Source organism: Streptopelia decaocto (assembly GCF_964273445.1).
Source record: "Streptopelia decaocto genome assembly, chromosome: 2".
Taxonomy (NCBI): Eukaryota; Metazoa; Chordata; class Aves; order Columbiformes; family Columbidae; genus Streptopelia; species Streptopelia decaocto.
The window spans coordinates 54,187,538-54,212,112 of record NC_138655.1 but is presented as its reverse complement, the minus strand read 5'-3'; the positions used below and the strand labels follow the sequence as shown (position 1 = coordinate 54,212,112).

At 36.1% G+C, this 24,575-nt stretch overlaps 1 protein-coding gene across 4 annotated transcripts in view; it reads right to left on the bottom strand.

The window, feature by feature from the left end:
- ANKRD12 (ankyrin repeat domain 12) overlaps positions 1–24,575 on the bottom strand; it is a 64,272-nt gene that overhangs the window by 20,597 nt on the left and 19,100 nt on the right. For 2 of the 4 annotated variants that reach the window (XM_082045035.1, XM_082045036.1), the window contains exons 2-5: positions 21,494–21,631; positions 13,376–13,523; positions 4,962–5,108; positions 3,883–4,083 (exon numbers count right to left, since the gene is read on the bottom strand). In XM_082045035.1, coding sequence (XP_081901161.1) covers positions 3,883–4,083; positions 4,962–5,108; positions 13,376–13,523; positions 21,494–21,580 — 583 coding nt within the window. In that variant the 5' untranslated portion in view covers positions 21,581–21,631. Of the gene's footprint in view, positions 1–665; positions 3,237–3,882; positions 4,084–4,961; positions 5,109–13,375; positions 13,524–21,493; positions 21,632–24,575 lie in introns of those variants that run through there. The other 2 variants (XM_082045037.1, XM_082045038.1) reach the window with 2 other exon arrangements.

Sequence of the window (24,575 nt, the reverse complement as noted above, 5' to 3'; positions counted from 1 at the left end):
GTAACATTATTCTATATGGAAGCAGTTTGAAAACCACACTATTGGAAAGAATAAATATGGCAAATTATCATAAACAGTACTCCTTTAGAGCAACTGAACATATACCAGGAATCACTAAGATCATTCAGCAGATATTAGTCTAGATAGCAAGCTATTAATAAATATTGACATAGAACTTATTCCTGATACTTCCTAGAATATTAGTCATTTTTAGCAATTTTGATTTTCACATTGATGATCTGAAGTTCGATGCTCATTTTGTATAGCAGAGCATCAACTGAAGATGGTGATCAACCCCCACACACTATATTCATTACCTCGATCTCCTCACCCCAACCTGATGTCTTCCACTTCATCGCTGCTCTGAACTTCTAGCCTGCTGTCGATGCCTTCTTAAAGCCCAGTTCTGGGAAGACATTCAACTTTTGTTTCCAATGTAACCAGTGCAAGTCCGGAAGAGTTTATTCACTTGAACACTCTGTCTAATCAGTAATGGTCTTCTACATCCATTAAGAGGTACAAGAAACCCCTAATTTATCTAATCCCTCAATAAGGTAATTCCTCACTTTCATCTCTCACTCAACTTCACACCTACCACTCATTTAAATAAATAAAATGCTAAAGGAAAAAAAAAAAAAAAAGAAAGAAAAGAAAAAATATACTACCTTGATTCTACTTTATTCTACAGCAAAACACTTCTTCCCGATCTTCATATACTGGATTTCCTCTCCAGTCATCATTTATCATTTGGGTCATTCACTTTGAAGACTGCCTGGCTACCACCTCCTTCTTTCCATTTTCTTATCATTTGCCCTTCAGCCACCCACAATGATGACACTCTTGTACACTCAGCCCTCTGATCCCTGTTGTCTTTCCCCTTATTAATTCTCTCCATAATTCACTCCTCTCCATGTGTCACTGCTTTGCCTTTCTACCCTATCACAATGTCCAGCCTGCCAACTCCAGTCCTGGCTTGCTCTCAACATCCGTTTCCTTTACTCTCGTTCTCACACAGCAGATACCACTTTGGCAGATATCCCATGAGCAGGGTTACTTCCTCCATTACAAATTCATTTTCTGCTCCTTTAGTTCTGCCAAATTCTTAACTAAAAATCTCCAGTTCTCTAAACTTCACTGCATCCTAAATTATTCTCTTTCTCCACTCATGACTCACTACTCAAATCCTCCTCCCATTCATGATTTCTTCCTCTCCACAGGGTTTTGAAGTTTAGCCACCTCTGCTTCTCACTTTGGATTACCAATGGAAAAGTAATTCTAAACTTGATCCCAAACACCTCCTCCAGAATCCTGAATGAGGTCTCTAATGACTTGCTCCCAGTTGATTCTCAGAATCAGGTCTCAGCCATTCTCCTCATCCTTTCATCCGCCTTTAAAATTTGTTTTAAAATTCGCTTTAAAATACATCTGTATTAGGCCAGTCTGGGATGAAGCTATGAAGTTAACTTCATAACAACCCACACAGTGCTGTGCATTTGGGACTAAAACAGCGTTCATAACACACTGGTGTTTTGGCTACTGCTGAACGGTGCTTGCACAGTGTCAAGGCTTTCTCCCTCCCCCTGGGCAAAAGGCTGGGAGGGGACATAGCCAGGACAGCTGACTCAAACTGACCAAAGGTATATTCTATACCATATGTCATGGTTAGCAATTAAAGCTCAGGGAAACGAGAAGGAAGGAGTGGTATTTGTAGTTATGGCATTTGTCTTCCTAAGCAACCAGGACACCTGCTGACACCCTACTTCCCAGAAGTGGCTGGACATTTTCCTGCTGATAGGAAGTAGTGAATTAATTCCTCTTTTTCCTTTGCTTGCACGTGCAGCTTTCACTTTCTTATTAAACAGTCTTTAACTCAACTCACGAGAGCTTTTTCCCCCATCTTATTTTCTTCCCCTGCCCTGTTGAGAAGGTGGTGTAAGCAGATGGGTGGGCATCTGGCAGCCAGCCAAGGTTAACCCATAACATCTCCCAAAGTGTTTCTATTCTGCCTGTGATTTCCATGCCTCTGTCTTTCCCTGAACCTCTCCTTTTCTAAAATTGCTCCTGTTAACAAGCTCACGTCCTCTCTCAGCTTCTCTGAAGATCTCACAGGGTTCTTCTTCTGCTTCTTTTCTTTTCTTCTTCTACATGCCAGTCCTGGGCAGCCTCATCATCAAACACAAGTTCAGTAACCCTCTGTAACCCAAGAAATTACTGATCTGTTTCTTATCGAAAATCAAGGTTTTAGTCCATCTCATTAATATCTTAATGTCAAGTTTGAGCTGGCAACTAACTGTAACATATAGTTTTTGATTTCTCCCACTGGGGCCTGCTCATCTCATCCATTCCCACTGAGAATATCATTCTCGCTATAATCATTCACACCCATAAACCAAGCCTCTTCAGCAGGCTTTGATGTAGGTCTAGTTAAAATTCTCACTCAGACCTTCATTATATTTTTGCTTCTATTATGCAATGCCTCTAAAAACTTGAAACTGCTAGTGCTGCCACATAATTACACTACCGAGGAATCTCAGTATTATCTTTATTCCCTTGGGATGCGAGCAGTTCCCCACAAATTCTGTCACCTTTTCTTCAGCATTACCCTTCATATTGGGAGCACAGTCTTCTTGGAAAAAAAAAGAAGCAACAAGGCCCTTTCTTATATTTACATCCTCACCTTCCCATGATGCACTTCTACTGTGGATGCAAAAAAGCCAGAGTTTACAGCTAATGTTAAGAGGCAGAGTATTGGGAGTAGTTAGTTATGCTGTTCATATAACGTTCACTTGATAGTTGGATTATTTTTTAGAGCTGTCCTTGCATTTAAGAGAGAAACATCTACTGAATCCTTTTTATAGATGTCTCTTAGATCTCAACCCCACAACAACGTCTGTACCTCACCCAACACCTTTATCTTCTGATTTAGCCTTCCTTTCACTCTGCTTTATCCCTCATTACCCCAACCTCCTTCTATGCACTAAATCTCTATCCAGTACTCCAGCTCCTATGTCTTATGCCCTTTTACACTGGCCGAGGAGAAAACAGCAAGTACTTTGGCATATCTCAGTATGTAAATGCATTTAATTTGGTGCCTGGCCAATCCACAACTGGTAACTACTGAACTCAAAACTGCAGGTTCTATCTTCTGCGAAAGCACTACTTTGAGGATCTCCTATTTACTCTGCTGGAGATTTTTTACTAGAACGTGTAGAAACATAACTACTGTGAGACTATCAAAAGCAAAACAGGCAAAAATTTGCCAGAAAACTTTGGTCTTATGGACAAACAGACTATGAAGAAAGATACCAAATGATATTAAAAAATATGGTACAAGTTACAACTTACCTTAAAGTTCATCCATCAGTGCTGAAATCACAGCAAATACTGACATACCTAAACTATCATTAATCTAGCAGGACCAGATGACAAGTGCAACCTATCCTACACTCATCGGCATTGGTGCATACCAGCTATCCCAGTAAGAAGTCAATGTACACTAGTGTGCTACCACCTTCACTGTTACTAAACTTTGCACCTCCTCACATAGCCTACAATCCCCTTATCTATTGCTGACTTTGCCTAGTATAATTCTACAAAGTTCTGTAAGCGTGCACACACATTTTTGTAAATACCTAGAATGCAAAGGCCTTTGCCACAACTGAAACCTCCAGGTATTAGTATACTGTTTAATAATATACTATGTACCATAGTGTCCCAGTACTATCACTGCCACCAGAAATAAAAAATGTGATTTGAGAATTTCTAATAAGTTTAAAGTTATCTTGTTCATCTTCATTTGGCATGAGCTGCAATTAAACCTCTGATAACAATTTCAACATTAATTTTGAATTTGTGCACTTAAGAGAACATGTATTAACTTACCTGCAAAATCTTTTACATTCACATTTGCACCTAAACTGATTAGCTCCTTAACCTGTTTAACATCCCCTCGAATTGCTGCCATATGTAGAGGAGTTTCCCCTCGTTCATTTCTCTTGTTAACTTTGTCTTTTTGTCTTGAAGAAGAGTTCGGAGTTTTCTTTTGTGCTGGTGTTGTTTGTAAGGGATGATTTAAGTTGGAATCTACAAAATAAGTTTTTAAACGGTCACTGTAAGTTGACTATTTTACTTCACCTAATTTTAACATTTGCATTCAAAGATGACAATAATCAGTGAGTAATTATATTTAAATAAAGGATGTATTTGACACTTCACATGTACCAACACCATGTCTATTTGCAATGTGCAAAAGTGTGTTTTGCAAAATCTCACTATTTTTAAAGTAGGTTCCAATGACAAATGAAGTCTGTCCAAACTACAAGGTTCACATACTCTGGTATAAATTCTGCTGAAACAAGAGAAAGCATCACTACGCATCTACCCTGCATCCCCTTCCTCCAGCACAATTCCACTATGTTTTTATGTAGTGGGATGTCACTCTAAGGAATTACTGTCTGTGTATTGTACTCCATGCACTCCCTCAGCTGTGCCAACAAAAACGTTTTGGGGTGAACTGGAGAGTAAAGACTTTAAGTACAACTGGACCAAGTTCTGAATTAAAAAACAAGGTGTCTCCTCTTTCCCATTAAGTCTGAAGGAAATGATCCAGTTTCCTTCTAACTTAAAATCCTGCTCCAAATTGAGAGAATGAGACAGTACTTAAACTTCACAAAAAACAGTTAACATTTCAGTTTTTAGACAACACATGGAACATGGGTTTGAGAGGGAAAAAGAATCAAAGAAAGAAAGAGATTTTCAGGTTTTACAGCTATCATAATGCAAACTTTGCATATAGAGAAGGTCAAGATTCTTCATCACATTACTTGTCAATGAAAATTATGAATAATTTAAAAACACAATAAAAATCAAGGATTGCTGAAAAGCATCAAGGTTCAAAATATTCTGATTGTGATGGAATTAAACAGGCAAGAGGAAGAAAACTGTTAACTTTGTAAGATCACCTGGACTGTTGTCTCTTGCTGTCATCTGCATGAGAAGTGCCATCTGTTTGCGCTCTGACAGAGGATAACCAAAAAGAATGCTAACTGGTGTTGATTTCTTATTTCCAGCATCCTTCTTCATTTTCTTTTTCTCCGGACCTTCCTTCTCTGGAAATATTAACATTGAAAAACTCAAAATGCTGTTCTATTAGAACATTTTTCTAGAAATAAAAACATCCTTTTAAGGTATGTGAACTGGTGATTGGTGGCAGGTGATGAAAACCAGAAATTGGATCTTTAATTTACTGCATTTGCATTACTTTTGGTTACCCATTCTAATCACAAGAGGATAATAAGCTACTGAGTTAAAGCACTTAAAGCTGTAAGAAGGGTTACTAAAAAATTCTAAAAGATGAAAAACCTGTTTCACAGCAGGAAGACTGTATATGTCACAACTTTAATTTTCAGAGAATCAAGTCAGGTGCCTAAAAAATTGTGTAAGATCAGCTACTCAACTTTCAGCCTTGAATACAGATCCGAGACTGTGCTCTATTCTACTTCTCTCAAGACACCATGTTAAAAATTAGGAAAAGACTTTTCAATACTGGTAGTTGTTAGGTAATTGGATAAAAGATCGTTTCTCTCAAATTCAACCCTTTACTTCACCTTAGAGAAACTTCTCCAATATTCATATCCTTCAAAAACATACAGCTATTTTATATGTAACTTCTGCAAATTTTGATAAAAAGTAAGTTGTTTAAAATTTCATGTCCAAGTTTTAAACCAGGAGCTAAAATGATCATTTCTAAAGTTACTGAGTATCTACAAACTCTCTCAGATCTTCAGATTGGTTAAATGTGCTCTGAAATCAGACTTTTTAATACCCAAATAATTTCAAAACTAGAATTTTGTTTGTGTAATTTGAAAACTTTGGTCTACAACTTCCAGCCTTTTCAGAAGTTCTTCCTTTGTTTTTCTGTATAAAGGTCTTATAAACCAAACACAGGCATTTAGGTTAAAATATGACAGAAAACAACCCATTTTTGATTAAGTGACTTTGACTAAATAACTTTTAACTGGAGCAGTAATTAATGACCTTAATATCAAACAAGTACAAACTCTCAATGCATCAAATTTCTTTTGGTACAACTGTTTTCCAAAGATCACCCTACCTGGTGATAATTATTTAACTGTATTTTCTAGAGACACATTAATTGCATTAACACGTAGTGAAGACCATTAATTTGTTGTAATTATCTCATCTTTCCAGGCAACTGCTCTTCTTCTGTCTTAACAAGTTCTTATCAAATTCAACATTTTACATCTTGTAGGCAGCTTATATTACTTATATCTTAGATCTACAATGTCCACCTTTTTCCTCTGAGCTCCTAAGACTACTACTTGATTATAAACATAATATACGTAAAAGATGGCTCAAGGAACCTTAGCTACCCATTAGGTGATTTGGAATTAAAATTTTTGAAAGAGTTAAAAAAAATTCCAACCACCATTGTCAAGAAGGAATGGTCTGAAGAACATTCTAACTGACTCAGCCAACAAAAACACCACCTCCAAACTCTGAGCAAATAATTACCTTGGTTTCCTTCCCTAAAAGCCCAGGTTTTCCAGAGATCCTGCTCACTCTACTGCACATTCTCCTTTTGGAAGCCTCCCTACTATCTACCCAAAGGGTCTCTAACAGCTGGACAGGACTCTGGATCCTACGGCCACAGATAATTCCAGTTCACCCTCCAGGCTGGACAACTGATGGCAAAGACAGAGTTCAGTAAGGATGTCTATTGCCTGCTGCTTCTCCTCTGTGGCTGGCTGATGCTCTAACTCCCATAAAACAAGTAAGAACAAGAAACAAAGCTGAGATCTAAAAATTACAACAAGAAATATGTAATAAATGAAAGCAAGGCAGGGGAAAGATGTTGGACTGCTTAACTGGACTTGGCCATACTAAAATGCTAGAATTTGGCTGGGAATTGGTTGAGGCTTGGTTGGGGATTTTAACTATCAGTTAAACAAGTCTGGTTGCCAGACTGATATCTTTAGCTCTTTGTATAATAAGTTATTTCACCTTATTCTTACTATGACCTATTACCACCTGAAGAGACACTGTTCAGTCAGTTTTATTTAATCTTAGTATTTTGGACCATACTAATAAAAAAATGTGGAAATGCAATTAAGCTAAGTCAAAGTAGGGGGTAGGGATCTCCTTTTTTATTACTGTCCCCATGATTATATTGGTCTCCCAGTTTCTTTTCCTAAATATCAACATCAAGCATTTGTATGATTAAAACTTCACTTAAAAAAAAGAGTCATATTCAACAGAAAATCTTAAAACAGAAGACTCCACTAAGGCAAACTTCAGTGACCTGCTTCAGAGAGACAAAAATTTATCTCTCTTCAGAGAGATAAAAATTACAAATTAGAAGCTTAAGTCCATTTGAGGTTCTTAACCATGCCATTCCACGTTTCATTAAGCCCCAAACTGACTCTCTTTTATGTTTGGATTTTTTTTACTTCTGCCTTGGGCTCTTTCTGTGGCCCTCCTTATTTCATTCATTTCCTCTCAACTCATTTTCTGTACACATCTTGGTTCCCATAGTGACCAAAAGAGAAATACATGATTTTACAGACTAAACAATTATCAGCAATACTATTTTAAGAATAGAATGTTACAGACCTATGTACATATTAAAAAAAAACACCCTACAAATTTATCCATCATGTTTAAAAAGGGAACAAGATCTCTCTTACAGAAGTAATTGATCAGATATTCTTTATATCTTGTGGAACAGAAAACTTTCTGCAGCTCTGTACTTGATGTTTATACAATTTGAACAGTAATAAATTGCCTAATAGAAGAATAGTATCAGCTTAAGAAATTAGGTTTAGGTAGAATTTCATATATAATATTGACTGTTAAAGTCAGTCACTTGTGGGTGGGTCTTTGTTGTTGGTTTGTTTGTGTGGGTTTTGGTGGTGGTGGTTTGTTTTTTTTTAAGTTTTCTTGTGGGTTGTTGTTGGCTTTTTTGGTTTGTTTTGTTGGTTTGTTTTGGTTTTTTACATTTTGAGCATTTTTCAAAGCCTATGGAATACTTTTTTTTTTTAATATATTCACTGTCCAATCCCTTTTTTGTGTGTGTGTGTTCTTCAGCAGCAAGAAACAGAGCATTGGCGATTTTTTTACTTGTTATTGAAAAAAGTGGCTTCATGATCAATGATCTTGATTAAATAATCTTCATAATATGCAGCCAAATCTGCCTGAAAAAACATTCCTTTGAAGATTTTACTTTTGTAATGAAAGTTTTCCACTAACTCTTAAAAAAAAGGATTTAAAAATAGCCAGGTTGTGTGCAACAGTGATTTAGGTGCATTTGAGGACTTATTTGTAGAAAATGTCATTAAATTCACTCATAGTACTTGAATGTACTGGCATGAGAACCACCAGAATCACTGGCAATCATTTTAGGAGAACTTATGCATAACAGATTATGTCCCAAGGCAAGCAAAAGTGTATCTGTTTGTGGTTTTTGTTGTTGGTTTTTTTATGTGTGGTTGGTTTGTTTTCTTTTTATTTGGGTAAATTACAAATTCCCAGTGAAGGTTTTCGTAAATGTTTTAGGAAAATGAATTATTAAATAATATAATGTGCATTTCTCAAAACAGATCATGCCAAACTAACAGAACATTCCATTTGGTAAAACAACCACCTTAGTGGAAAAAAGAAACAAAGCAAAAAGACCAAATTCAAACTTCAGGGCTCATGATAGTCTGATTTTGTGTGAAAACCCCCACCATAGTGCAAATTGTAAGGAATAACAGGATTAAGAAATAGGGCCATGAGAAGCTAAAATATGAACTGCTTGAAATAAATGCTTCTAAGGAAGTTATAAGATTGTGTGATATGCAACAAAAGCCTAATACGTGTATCACCAACAAAAGACAGATCAAGATGATCAGTTCTGCAGATGACAAAGTTAAGAGAGACAGAGTTACAGAAACCTGTGTGACTGTGGTAATCTGACTGAAGTTATTCTGAAGATAAAACTGCTGCTTCCTGTCCTCAGTGACAGAGTAAGATCAGAATGCGATGAAGAGACCTCACCGTACACTGTAGAGATACACTGTAGAGATACACTGTAGAGATACTGTTGTGATAATTAATAAAGTGAATGGCATATTTATTGAGCCAAACCAACACACACATACACACACAAAACCACTGTCACTTCCCTGCCTCTGGCCAAAAGAAAAGTTAGAGAGTCATAGTTGAACAGTAAGTCCAAATCCAGCAAGCAGTAACAGTGTAAGCAGACCCTTTACGAGCCCAAATCAGCTCTGCAACTATGAAAAGCACAAGTATAGAAATTGTGTTACAATGATGTACAGAGAGAATACTAAGAGGTCAGTTGTTCTGCTTTTCTGGTTGTCAATTAAATGCTAAAATAAATACGACTGTCCTATGTTTGGACTACTTTAAGGACAGAAATTGAAGGGGTCAGAAAACACAATCAAGATGCCACTGTAAACAGAAAATCTGGAGACCATAATTTCCAAGGAAAGATCAACAAATTAACACATTTAATGTAAATGGAACTCTTGTTGTTCTTCCTGAATAATCAACTACATAACAGGACTACAAAAAAAATCCCACACTTATCTTCACAATGAAAAAAATTTTCTGAGCTGCAGTTCTGTTTAATTATTATGAAAAATTCAAATTTCTCTCTTCAGACTAATACGGTAGAGAAAGCAAACAAACTTGTCCTCTGCAAAAGCAGCACTTGCCTGTTGTTGTTACTCTGATAACCACATCAGAGATTATTTAAAAATAACCAGATTAACTAAATAAATTAGCAACATTTAAATAATGCTACTTAAGGAGTCTAAATAAGTGACGGCTTTTCAATCAAATAATATTTTTTGACAGGGAGACTTCCAATCAGAACTTATTACACAAAGGTATGAAAAATGCTTCTCCTTCCACCATCCTTTCTACCAGTCTTAATCAAAGCTTGCGTGTAGAATCCTTTGTAAGATTCATTTAAATAAGGGTTAAAGCTATCCTGCAAAATTTGCAGGATAAATAAATTGGACTGCAGTATTTATATATTGTATTATCTTTTTGTGGTTACTCTGATCAAAGATTGGAGATGTGATAACAGAGCCCTCAGTTTAAGATAAGCCATCCAAACCAGGACAGTGGAATATAGACACCCCTGCACAACAAAACAAACCAAGACTAGGAGGTTGTTGCAAAAGATGGGTATTCAGTGCCATTTCAAGTTCTTTCCTTGTCCTACTGGTCTCTTCAGGAGGCCACAGATCTGTGACTCATGTTACCTTTCAGCCCCGTGCAGAATTCTCAGCTACTCATCTCAACTGGTATTGCTTGACTACATATTTAGGCAACTGGATTTGGTCCTAACCAGTATAAAATGTAACCTAAAGGCTAAATCTGCAAATATTTAATACTAATTTATTGCAGAAGTTTCTCAGACAAAACCACTGATTTAAATCTAAATTTAGATAAACAGGAGGACTGGAATTGCTCTAGACTCTTATGGGACACTGCAAATGCTCTTTGATTTCAGTCTTGACAAAACTGACTGGGTCTAAAATTTATTTTATGTATAGTTTTGTAGGAATCAAATTTAAATAAATATACATATATTTTTCCAAATTAAGTTAACATTTGGCTGTCCATGTTCATTATCACTTACAGTTTCTAAGCAACACCTGATTAAAAACAAAATTAAAAAAACCCAAACACAACAACCAGCCAGCCAAACAAACAAACAAAAACTGCAAAAAGGAGCAAAAGGTGGAATTGCAGGGGGCAATTTTTACAAAAATAAAGCAACAAAGACAAAATCTTACTTTATGAATGAATAGTATGGAGACAGAAGCGAGATAGCTCTAATGATATAAAGCTCTAAAAATTAGGTGTTTTCCTTCTTTGACTGATTTACCTCCCTAAACAGGATTAAACCAAATCATCATGGGGTTTCTACAATCACCTAGAAACCCTATCATGTACCCTGGAGATAAACCACTTATTAAACTAAACTATTAAATTTTTTATCCTAGAGCTACTTTTTACGGCATTTCTTGATTTTTGTTCATGTGGATACATTTTTAGAAGACCCTAAATCTTTAAAAAGATTTTAAAATCAAACTCAATGGTCTTATCAACTATTACAGAGAAACTATTTAGCAAAGCAGTAGGAACATTTGGCTATTCTGAACTCTGAAAAAAACACCTTATTGGCAGTCTATTAAAAATAAAACTATAGAGAAAGGATAACATATATCCTGGAACTGTAATGGACAGTGGGAAGAATGGAGTAGTACCACACATTTTTTTCATAATCTAATTATAGTATACACAACCTTTTACCATGTCCCCTAGAATACCACTACAGATTTTCACTGAGTATCAGAAGAAAACTGAGATTCTTTTGATGTTTTTAAATACTAGCACTACTAGCTGACAAGAAGCTTTTCATCACCTCTTCTTTCTCCTCTGTCTCTGGTTACTCTCTCATCTCCAAAAGCTTAATTTCTTCCTTCTCAAATAACACTTGCCATTCTCTGTACATAGTTATTAATAGCAGGGAGACACTTCTGTCAGAGGGAGCGGGTTAGCACAGTGATGGCAAGCTTTCTCAGTGCCTAATGCCAAGTGTGTGTCAGAAGCAGCACTGCATTTCATGATCACTGATGTCAGTCCCAAACCTTGCACCAATTTAAGTGGTTAATTCCCACTGGTCTGGTCTAATTGGTTAGGTACAGAATCAGCATTGTAAGAGATGGTTTTTCATCGTAGCAATGCTCCTGCCTCTAAAGTTTCTGGAAGGCTTCTGTACAAAGCTCCTCAAGTTGCTCTTGTATCCTTACCTCAACAGTAATGAAAGGGATGACAAGCTCTGATGTTTGCTACACAGCAGTTACAAGGTATGTGCCTTCTATTGTCATATTAGTATTTCTTACCCCTGCTTGAACTGTTCATTTCACCTCCCTGCTACAATTTGTAACAAAAAGATTTTGTAGTGTGCACACTGTGTTTTGGTGCCTGTCTAAATGTCTAGAGTAATCCATCTCGTTTGTGGCAGCTGTGACAATAGATGCTATAGCAAGAGAAACAAGAAAATCATGTTACATTACAAGATGCTGCTGTGACAATGAATTACTTAAAGTTGATGGGGTGGGGAGAGATGAGAAAATATTTAACACAGAAAACATTATATAAGTGCTAAATATCACTTCTAAATATATTTATTTATATTATGAAAAACAAGGTCTAATACCAAGCAAGAAATTGAATAAAGCAGATGCTGGGAGGATACTTCTAATTTATACATGGTCTTTTCAGAATCAAGTGGTTTCATAAACAGTGTAAGACTCTAGAATTCTGTAAAACCACTGAAAACTGAGATCTAAAGCCAAGTGTATTGTCTTGTAATGCAACTACTTCAAATTTGGATTTCATATGATATTCTCTTCACAGTAACAAAAACATGCAGGTAATATCCAGAAACCAAATCCTGGACAAAAACTAAACATGTACCGAGGTATATACTTCTATCTTGCATTTAAATTTAAGCATGTTAAGGGAATTACCTGTTTATGAGAATAGTCAAATGTACAATAGGCACTGTATAAGAAACTGTAGTACTGAGCCTCTGAGACGTTTGGGGACCATGCCTCTGGTCACCTTCCAGAGGGCACAGATAGTGTTTTGCTGCCAAGAGAACTATTACGGAACTATAATCTAGATAACTAATTATCTAAACTTAGAGATAACTGTACTCCACCTTGATTTGAAAAGAGCCATGTTAAGAATGGTATTTTGAAGACTTGAAATAACTTCTAATCAAATATGCTTTAGTTAGGATGAACTACCAGCCTGTGCAGAGAAGGTATCTTGAGCAGATCATAGAAACATAGAATAAAAGAAAAGTTTGCTCTTCATGGCCAGTTTAGTTAGTTCCATAACCTTACCAATCTTTCCCACTCTCCTTCCCCAAAAGGGCTGACAGCTCCCTACACAAGGCTGACAGCTGTGTCTCAAATCAAGGCACTTACACGTCTTTTCATCAGTTTACTTGTTTAAGCAAATGGATCTCTAAGAGATGACAATGAAAAGAAAGATTTATTACTAAAACAGAAGTAAAAGAATGAGGTTACGAAACAATTGGAAAATGTAGATACACTATGTTGACATGGTAGCTCTTAGTAATGAGAGGATGAAAGCCTATCAGGCTGAGATGCAACAATCAGAAGCAAGCAGGCAACTTTTATACTTAGTATCCTTTTTATACAGAAATAAATAATCAATATAATAAACATAATATACAATTAATTAAATTAGGACGTATTTTACCAACAAATAATTAGTTAAGGAAAGAAAAAGGTTCTACCTGTGTCTGAATTGCGATCTTCATTTCTGGATGGACTAATAGTAAAAGGAAGTTTACGTTTCATGGAAGACTTTTCTTTCATCTCCTTCCCCACATCACTCCTATCCACTTTTGGAGTTTTGCTGTAGGATGCAATCTTGTCCTTGCTCTAATATAAATAAAAAGTATACTAAGTAATTTTTGCATAAAGCAGAATAGTCTTATAATGTATACAGACTGAAAAGACTGCTATGTGAGAATATATGTGCATGTGTGTTAGTATGTGTATTACGTAGTTTATTCAAAAACTTTTAAAGTAACCTTACTAAAAATAATCAGCGGCATTTATTTTTAAAATTAGTATCTTCTGTGTTATTTCACTGTAGAACCTGCTGTTCACTATTAGAGCCTTGACTAATAAGCAAAGGAACAACACAAACTGGCCAAGAATTTGCTAAATCTCAATGACCATCCCAACTTCCTTCCCTGACCATAACGTACTAATCATGTTAAAAGCCCATTAAAAGCCCACACTGCAATTCTGACTGTGAAAAATAACACAGTAACGACAACTAAAATCCCAAACAACCATCCCGTCTCCACCCCCACCCCATAATCCATCCATACGAATTCCCTATTTCAACAAAAATAATAGTGTAGTGTTTCATTTTCTAAAGCAAAATTTACTAAGAACTTAGAAACTTGGAACTTAGAAAATCAAATTCAGAAAAAAATAAGGACAAGCTATTTGAATTTTTAGCTCCATATATCTTGGATTTTTGGCTTATAAAACATACTTAAACAGAAAAACCTGGGTAGGCACAATATTAACTTATGTTTGATTACTTTGATAATATAGGAGGTCAAAGTAGGTAAAAGCAGCAGGTTAGTGAGAAGACTGCCTGAGAGAACCCTCTGCAGACCCCAACATTTAAGCCTACTAATCAAGACACAACGTAGAGATCTAACATTTTCTTTTCATTACATGCTGCAAAAACACATTTCTATGTGAGCTATCACAACTACACAACTTTATATCATTCTTAAGAGATGATCGGATGAAACCACTAACAGATTCCCTTTCCAAAGGTAGAAGAGGCACATGAGCTTACTTGCCAATCAGTGAAAACAAAAGGCTGCTCCTCACTATTTTGAATCAGGAAGTTAAAAGATTTATTCTGACTAGAGGAAAACTAGAAAATAACTCCAAGTAAAGGTACTATTCTCAAGAGCACCCTCCCTTTATTTAAAAACGAACACAGGTAAAAAGAGTAGTTTTATTATATTATCTGAACACTGAGTTCAACCTGTTGTCAAAACGGTAGGCAGAAGTGATTACAAAAAGAACCTGTAAACAAACTCTAAAATCTTCAGTTGACATATGGTTGTACCAGAGAGATCACAAAGAAGGGATCAGTATGTCAGGAGAATTCCTGAAGTAAAAGATTGATGCCCCCAGAGAAAACCTATCTCCACTCTAATTTGGGAACCTAAAAAACCAAACGAGCAAGCAAAAGAAACCAAACCCAAAACCCCAAACCAAAATGCAGAATAAAACCCACACACTAAAACCAAAACCAACCCTCCTCTAAAACCCCAAAGGAAACATCATCAACACCCCACCCCCACCTTTCCTTACATGCTAGAACAAGAAAATCTACAAATCTAAACCCCCTTAAGCCCCTGGGAGATAGTGCCTGTGGTAACACTTCGGAAAGAAGATAATCCATCTAACACAACTGATCATTTGCAAATGCATCTTTAAGTTGACAAGAGGAGATCTGAACTCCATTAAGCCCATTCTGATCTCTTCCACTAAACAGGACTTTTCCACTTAAGCCCAACCTCACCAAGAGTGCTCTTATCCCTTATCACAAACAATCCAATTATTTCTCATATGCACATATGCAAATTTCCCACAATTTGATAAAGTTAACGTACTATTAAAATGGTATTGCTTTTTTTAGAATATTATCTTGTGTTAGGTACTACGGAATAGAAAGGATCAACTCAAAATAATTTAAAGTTCTTAAGCAGGAAACACTGGTTTCAACTTGTTCTGTAGAAAAAAAGGCAAACTTTGTGTGGTTGGTAATCCTTAAAAATAATCACTTTTTTTTGTACTAATCAGTAAAATACATTGGTAGCTGCTCACAAAGAGATGCAAGCTGCTTAAATAATTTGGTAGCTTTATGTTTGTTCTTAAATTGTATATATGCATTACATTAAATATTAGGACTGATGCACTACTTTTTTGATAATCACTAAACATTAATTTTGTGATAATCTAATTAAGAGGAGAGAGTTCAAAATTCATACTTTCAAATAAATAAAGGTACATTGAAAATGAAAGAACAGGCTATACACAGAAACTGAAAAAGTGAAAGTATTTTGTTCCTTCGCTATTACATAAATAAACATCTAGCCACTACCAGTGGTGGACCTTCCAACCCAAAAGACACAATGAACAGGGTGTTTGAGAAGTCTGTACCTTCAATGACAATGTTGAAATAGAGGTGCATTTAGATACGCAGACACCATCGCAACTGGGAGAGAGGAAAAAGCAAAGAGCACTGGCAAAGGAAAAATAAAATGACTACCAAATTTGAAAAATAGTCTAAATACAAACCAACACTGGATTCAGCTTCAAGTACAGAAAGGCAAGAGGAGGCAGCAAGTCCTGCAGGTTAGAACAGGCATTTTGATTTGAAGAGTGAGCATCCACTGTTCCAAATACTCCTGGTCACTGCAACAGCATGGATATCTATTTTTCAGGGTCCAAAACAAGGTTCAAAATTCAGCATGAAAAAGTCTATATATTAATGTGATCCATGGAAGCAACCTAAAATTATGTCTTTTATAAAGCAACCCGTAACTAGATTATCTGTGGACTTTCTAAAGAGGTTCGTTAATCTAAAGTGAAAACTGCTAATCAAATAAAACACTGAAGACATAATAATGTTCACATATATAAACTATTGCTGCAAAGGGAAAGACACTACATACTCTCCTTGCCCACTACATTTAGGGAGCATTTAACGACTTTAGGCTGGAACAGGAGACAAGTAGAGGTTATTTATCCTTCTACTAAGTATCTAACTCTATGCCAGGCAGCATAATTAAGTATCAGAATAAACTGCCCAAGGAGACCGCAGTTTCAATCAGGCAAGGGTTTAAAGAAAAGGTCTGGCAAACATCTGTCAAGAACCACGTGCAGCTTATTCTACTCTGGGGCAAATGGATGAACTAGATCTGCGCGTCTCAACATTTAATGCGTGCCCCACTGGAGGATGGAGTAAAAAGGAAGAATTTTCTCTGTCAACAAAACCATACTAGTGTGCTGTGATGAGAAACACATTTTTAATCTGTTCAACAGAAACCATCTTGGAAGGCCAACAAACAGCAGTCTGGACAATTTTTTGATATCCCATTCCAGCTCTATTGTCTGGTACCGCTACAATCAATGGCAAAACACAAAAGGAGACAACGGAGTGCCATATAATCTAGCAGATGTACTAAGCCCTGGGAGAACAAGCATTCTTTTTCTGCCTATCAAAGATAATTACATATTGAAGCATGTTCTACATTGTATTAAAACAGCTTTGGGCACTATTGTTGGAATCTTCTAAGAAGAGAGTTAATTCTTACAAACCCCAAGTGTGTTTCTCCTTTGGACCACATATTTATCATTTACTTCCTGAGTTCTCGCCATGTAAGCTCTAATGCATAAATTCAGATATATTAAAATTTCAGTATGTTCTTATGTTTATAAAATATCTCACACAAACACTAAATGGTCTATCTGCTGTACACATTCTTACTTTTTAAAATTTTACTTGATGCTCCCAAGATAAGCAATTGAAATAAAAACACACATACGCTAAATCATATATGAGACAAACTCAGCTTATTAACAGGAATATTATTCCTAGTTTTTTTGTTAAGATCTCAGAAGGCCTGAACATGTAGCTGATTCACACAGCTATTTACTGGTTACTAGAACAGCCCAATAAGCATTAACTTCCACTGGACAAATACAAAAGATTTAAGTCACACAACAGTACTTTTACTACATTCCTCAGTCAACAGCTAAGAGTGTACAACCAGTAAGAGCTAAATAAATAACTATGAAAGGAAAAATCCTACAAGCTTTTTTTTTTTTATCTTAGTTTAACCATTGGAGTGGTCTTGTACCATTATAGTTTTTATTTTGAGAAAAAGATGAATGAGGATTTTTTTTTAGGGAGTGGTCCCCTTTAACATTACTGTTCATTTATAAGATGCACTGTTTTGTGTGAACATTATTTCACATTAAGCCTCCACTGCCTACAATGCATCTATGAACATATAAGGGAACACCAATAATTAAAACTATCTAGCTTCTGTTCATTTACAGTCATAGACATTAAGCTCCATGAGTAGTTCAAAGACATTGCTGCTTCAATAACAAAGGGGACAAAGAAGCAAGCATGAGCAACTTTACACAGTAAAGTACAGAGAAAAAATAAAAAACCAAAGCTACATGAAAAATAGAGTTAGAATGCATTTTTTGTACTATGGACCACTATACTGATCTGAATGTTGAACACTTCAGGGCCTTTTCATGCTACTAAAAAACACATGCATATCTGATGGCACAGCAAATGGTCACTCATTGGTCATACAACACTGAGAAAAGTATGTGGACAACAGGTACGTTCCAGATTAATCCAGACACTTCCATATCAAAATGCCACTAAAGCAAAAATTTTACTTTAGCATCCCTTTTACCTGCAGCATCAGTACTTCCTTACATCAGTTAGGTTAACGAATCCATAACTTTTCCATAAGAACTTCTAATGCTTCAAAGACTATTATTTTTAAATTAATGATTGCAAATATTTAGATATTGAGGAAAATCCTTATTTGCTTTACAGAGATTTCCACTGCTTCCTAATAATTTAATTTTAAATTATCACTGTTAATTTGGCCTGGTCAATCTTTACTTCAGAGTTTTATGTTGTGTATGTAATACAGATTTGCCTTCACAATTTTCTGTTGTTCAAACTCAAATTTTACTCATAGCCTATTGCCTGTTGAGTTTTAAATAATTTTCTAGGCTGAATCCAAATGATTTTGACAATATTTTGCCTATTTTTTCTAATACAGGGGGAAATATTACTGATTATTCAAGGGCCCGCTAAACACTTCTGACAATTACTTATCCATGTGTTAGAGAACAAATCAGTAACTAATAGTTACTAAAAAGTAATTATTAACACTTTAACAATGCACTCAGTTTCTCTCAAAATGTGACAAAAGCAACTAAATTGTATTTATTTTGCTAAAAAACCTGAATACAGGAATATTAATTGCATCACTTAATTCTGCAATTTTATTTAGGATCTCACATTTTCAATATTACCTATCAATTTGTATCATACAATCCTGAAATCAAATCCTACATTAATCTACATTATACATTGTGCCAAGGTGGATAACAAGCAAGACTGAACATAACAGTGCAGGTAGTTTATCAACTTCCTTTTTGGTGTCCACATAATGAGTTCACCATTGTGATTCTACATATATATGTCCTTGGCCAAACTTCCACCTTCCCTTAGACTTTAATTTTCTAAACAATCCCACCTTCACTGACATCTTAATCTCAAATACCATCCAAGGTAGTATGTGACATTCGTCCATATTTATAATTCCTGTACTGGTGATCAGTCTCAAAAATAAACACTTCCTTGTTACAAAAACCATCTAAGGACAAACCTTCACCCAAACCACTATGATAATGAAAGGGTTTTATGTAACCAGTAAAAACAGAATGTTAATTTACTCCTTTCTAAATCAAATAAGAATTTGCTGTAATTCCTGGTGGTTAAATAAATGATACCATGTTCATTCTTATGTTCCCTGGAAAAAGTTATTTGTATTTTCATATGAATTAATATCTTCTTTAATGTCCTGGCTAAAGAGCTACACATCTGTGTTTCAGAAGATTACCAAACTTTGCAGAGATTGCAGGGTATGCGAGTTACAAGGCTCAGCAGATGTAACTGTGACTGTTATTAGCAGAGAGGGAAGAGTTTATGGGGATCAGAGGTGGGGGATAACTGGAGAGGAAGGTGTCAAGACAACCAGTGAATACTGAGCTGGCCACAAGGGTCACTCACACCCTTTGGCAGCGGTTACAGATTCCACAGCCATGCTGGAAACTGGAACCATTTTTCTACAAAGGCAGCAAGAACAGGGAGAGGAGGTGAGGGGGACTCAGAGGTAGAGAGTAGAAAAGGAATGGGACCTCACAAGTAAATTCCTTATTTTGACCTTTTTTTTAAAAAAAACAACAAACTCAGATTGCAGAGCAATTTATACATAAAATTCAAAGCCTAGGAAGGAAATAAGTAATCTGCACTATAAAAATATGATCATCTACTTCTATACACTCAAACCTACAAACAAAGGCATTCCAAGAATTTCAAGACATACCTTTACCAAAAAAACAGCGAAAATGAAAACTTAAAAAATTACAAATTCAAGCAAACCTACTATTTTTGTTTTGATGAAAGTGAACAGAAGATGAAAATTAATTTTAACCTCTGTGTTATAGATTTTTTAACTATAGACACAAATAAAGCTTGAAAAAAAACTGGACATAAGTCAGTTTTCCTAGAATAAGCAGCTGTTATGTGTGCAGGATTCTTTGGTGTAATTTTTTTTTCCCAGAAATACTGAAGTGTCAAAATAATGAGAGTTCATAAAGCCAGAAAATATTTTATGGTTAAATAAAGAACCTAAAATCTTTACAAAATTTAACTTATTTACAAGTGTGTAAATAAAAAGGTAGTATTTAATACCACTAAATTTCACTGCAATAGCTTTCCTGGTTTTGCTGCTTGTAGGCCCCAGACACCCCCTCCTCTTTCTCAGTACTGAATGAGACTTCAATTAACTTGACCATATCCCAAACAAGGACCAGAACAAAAGCCAGAAAACCCAACTTTTTTTTCATCCCTTTACTAGTAAGCCCATTTCCTTTCCCCATTTTACTCTGTTATCTCCCTCTTCTTAAAGTAGTTCATCATAGCTAGCAGAAACAAGTACTTTTGGCTCACTTTAGTGGGACCTGTAAAACAAACTGTGAAGAGACTAAAAAGTCTATAGTTTTCTATGAACATTTTCAGAAGACAAACATTCTGAAGTACATGCTAGATCTGCTAATCTCCTGTTTTTTAATCTCTTCCTGTCCTATATCCATTAAGTGGTCTTACAGAGAATACAGACTTCAACAAACTAGTAAGTATAACCACACAAATGAACAATCTCCTTTTCCAGAGAAGATAGTTTTAAATATCGTTTGGGAGACAAATGGATTCTCTCTCCTTAGGGCAATATCATTCACAATGCAGAATACTATTCTATCTTCTGTTACTCATTAGTACAACAGATAAACTTGTTGTTTATTGTACAAGGGTACTAGGCAGACGAAACAGACAACTAGGCTATTTGCAGCTTCACTCCAGAAGTCTGAAAATTATATTATAGGATACTTTACATTTATAAACAATGAAGCACCCTTCAGTATTAATGGAGCTCACATATTCCTTCGTTCTCCAACACTCAAAAATAGACTGTACAGGTTTTAAAGTGGACTCCCTTGGACAGGAGTTACTCTTAACCCCTCTGCAGCATTTGGCTTGCAAGTCCTCCTAACAGAGGGAAAAGTCCCTGTGTTAGAAACTTGTGTTTGTTCATTGGCCTGTGCTGTCACAGGCTTTCAGAAATGTTTCACTTGTTTGTTACAGAAAGACACTGTAAAATTAAATAAAATATGAATCAATGTTCTTGTGAGTGTAAAAAGACTTCATATGATGTAAGACATGGAAACTATGCACTAACTTACATCAAATAAATCAAACATATGCAGTTTCCTTTTGAATTAAGTTGCAAGTTACAACAAAAGCACAAATTCTGTTACCTACTTTAATTTACAGTTAAAGCCATTTAAAGTTTACTTTTTTCCTGCACCCAAGATATCAGAATACAGATTCATATTTATTTCTTCCCTCCACAGCAAAAAAAAATTGTGATAGAACACATGCCTTTAATTTCACTGAACTTAAATGGACACAAATACAATTTTGTTACCTTTCTTGCGGTTGTTTTTTCCACCATGGTGCTATCACTGTCAGAATTTTCAACTTGAACTGTTTTTGTAGACCCAAATTTGGGCATTTTATAGCTATTTAGCTAGCTGTATCTTGTATCAGTGGGTTCATCGTGTGTCTGAAAAACAAACAACCAACATGATATAGACATTACAGTGTAATTTCAGGACAAACATTGTAACTGCAGATGGTAGCAAAGCTGAATAGTACCCCCAAAAAAATGACTAACAATGACACCTGACTTCAAGCATCCCACTCATCTGCAGCTCAAACCTTGGGGTAAAAAACCAAAGGATCTTACATGGCTACCACTCAGGACAGTGTCATCAGAAAACCAGCAGGTCAGTTGCTGAACTGTGTCATCCCTCTAAATTAACTCTTTGTCAGACTTAACACTTTGGGTATTTACGGCTTATTGGTTCAATAGCTCATTTAATTTTACAGGTAATAAGACTGGGAGGATGCACAAGCTCATTTCTAGCAACAGCATGAAGAGAAATTAAGCTTTCTTGCCTGGAAAAATGAAATATTGTCTACCCAAAATATTATGGAAAAAAGGTCAAATCTCCATAATTTGCTATCCTTTGCAATCCTATATAGACATATAGATCTATGATGGATATACAGATCTTCTAAAGCTTAGACCTGGAACTAGAAATCTTAATTCACACTGTCTCAAAAATTAACTACATAAGCCATTGCAAAATATATATGTTTATAAAGCTCTAAGAGCTCTGTGGTCTTCCATTTCCAAGGTACACCAAATAAGTATTGTTACAGATTCACAGAATGGAATTTTGATTTTTCCATGTTAGTATTGATTCCACTTTTTGACTTCAAGACAAGCAAAATACTTTTCATCTTGTTGTGGTTTAACACGGCAGACAGCTAAACACCACACACAGCCTTCCCCCCACCCCCAAAGTGGGATGCGGGAAAGAATCAGAAGAAAACTCAAGAGTTAAGATAAAGACAGTTTAATAGGACAGAAAAAGATTATAATAATAATAATAATAGAATATATAAAACTAGTGTTGTGCAATGCAATTGCTCAACACCCACCAACCGATGCTCAGCCAGCTCCTGAGTAGCAGCTCCCAGTGTCTATATACTGAGAATGATGACATATGTTATGGAATATTCCTTTGGTCAGCTGGGGTCAGCTGTCCCAACTGTGTCCCCTCCCAGCTTCTTGTGTACCCCCCAGCCTCCTGGCTGCCTGGGCAGAACAAGCTGAAAGGTCCTTGATAGTGTAAGGACTGCCGAGCAACAACTAAAACATCAATGTGTTATCAACATCATTCACATCCTAAATCCAAACCATATAACTAAACAGCTACTAGGAAGAAAATTAATGCTGTACCAGCTGAAACTAGGACTAATACATGGAATAGAATCATTTAGGTTAGAAAAGACCTTTAAGATTATCAAGTCCAACCACAATACCTACCATGCAAAGTCAGGTTGTCCTAAAAAATTACATCAGGAGCACAGTATAAAGCTGCTCTACACTTTCAGCACTGACAGCAACAGTCTAGTGCTTCTTAGCATTATTTATTTAGCATCTTAGAATCATAGAATCATTGCAATCAGAAGAGACCCTCAGGATCATCGAGTCCAACCACAACCTAACTCCAGTGCTAAACCATATCCCTAAGAACCTAATCTAAACGCCTTTTAAGAACTTGTAAAGTTCTTGTTAAGAACTGCAAAGTTCTTCCTACAAAGAAAAAGTCAAGATAAACAGGCCAAAAGATCTTGCCAACACACTAGAATTTGTACTACATAAACCACTAAATACTATGGTAAGTGATTTAGCAATAGAAGTCTGCAAACAGTATCAATTCTAAATAATAAACAAGGAACAAAGAACTAACGCTTTTCTCCATATTCTGCAGTTCAGGCAACTGCCAAGACAAGAGTAAAATGAGATGGGAATCAGCAGGGCAAACTCAGCTTGCTACAGTGCATAAGTAAAAGACCATAGAAGAAAACATGGCAGACTTTATTAGAAAGTGATCTGAATGAAATTTGTACCAAGAACTCTCATTTGACTTGAAGAACTCACGAGCCATCATTTTCACACCTCCAAAGGTGCACTGCAGATCCTCATTCACTGTTCAGGTTTGTTAAGAGACAAACACGTTGTTAGGCCACTATATACCACTCCTCATAAATCCCAAAATATATTAAGAGATTTGTGGCATAGCCAAGACTCAGAATTCAGTCCCTGCTGAGGGTGAAAACCAAGAAATTGAACACAAAAACATGGCTTACAGTAGTGTCACAGGGCAGCCCAAAAGTCAATTTAGGTAGACGATAAGCTCCGAACAGACTTGATTCTAGCCAGAACTGTTTAGCAAAGAAAACCAAACAGAGATGGGGTGTGGGAAACTGCAGTGGGTCTGCGGAGTCCTTGACAGAAAATATGGGAGTAGAGATCAGCCTTGAAGATATTAAGATTTACCCTTGAGAAGGAAGGGAGTAAAGGAGTATCCGGAGGTATGGACTTGTACCCGTGAGAAAGGAGAGATATACCCGTGAGAGAGAAGGGGATAGAAGAATAACATGGATGATAGCAAAATTAACCAATGAGATATTAGTGCTGTAATTTGTGGCCAATGGTGGAGGGACACATGAACTGGTAGAATTGTATAAAAATGCACTTGTAGCAATAAATTACACCTATTACTTTCATCTTGAAAGAATATGGTCCATGTCGTTTGTCCGTCTCAACCGCGACAATGGGGTTTATTCAAAATTATTCAACATTCCAACAGCATTATAAAACACAGGTTCGGATACAAGTTGAAGACATTATTACTGTACAACCACATAAGAATAGTAAGGATCCACAGCATGCATGCATTAACTTACAAAAACCAGAGGCCTCTTTCATTCAAGGGTACGCAGAAGAAATAATCACTTGCCTGGGGTGGTCAAGTGCTCACTCAAGGATATATCCAGAAGACAAATCGCTTACCAAGGAAAAGATGAGGGCACTCAATCCCAGGAAGTCTCCTTAGACAGCATCCCTGATCTAAGAAGAGGGCTCTGTTCAC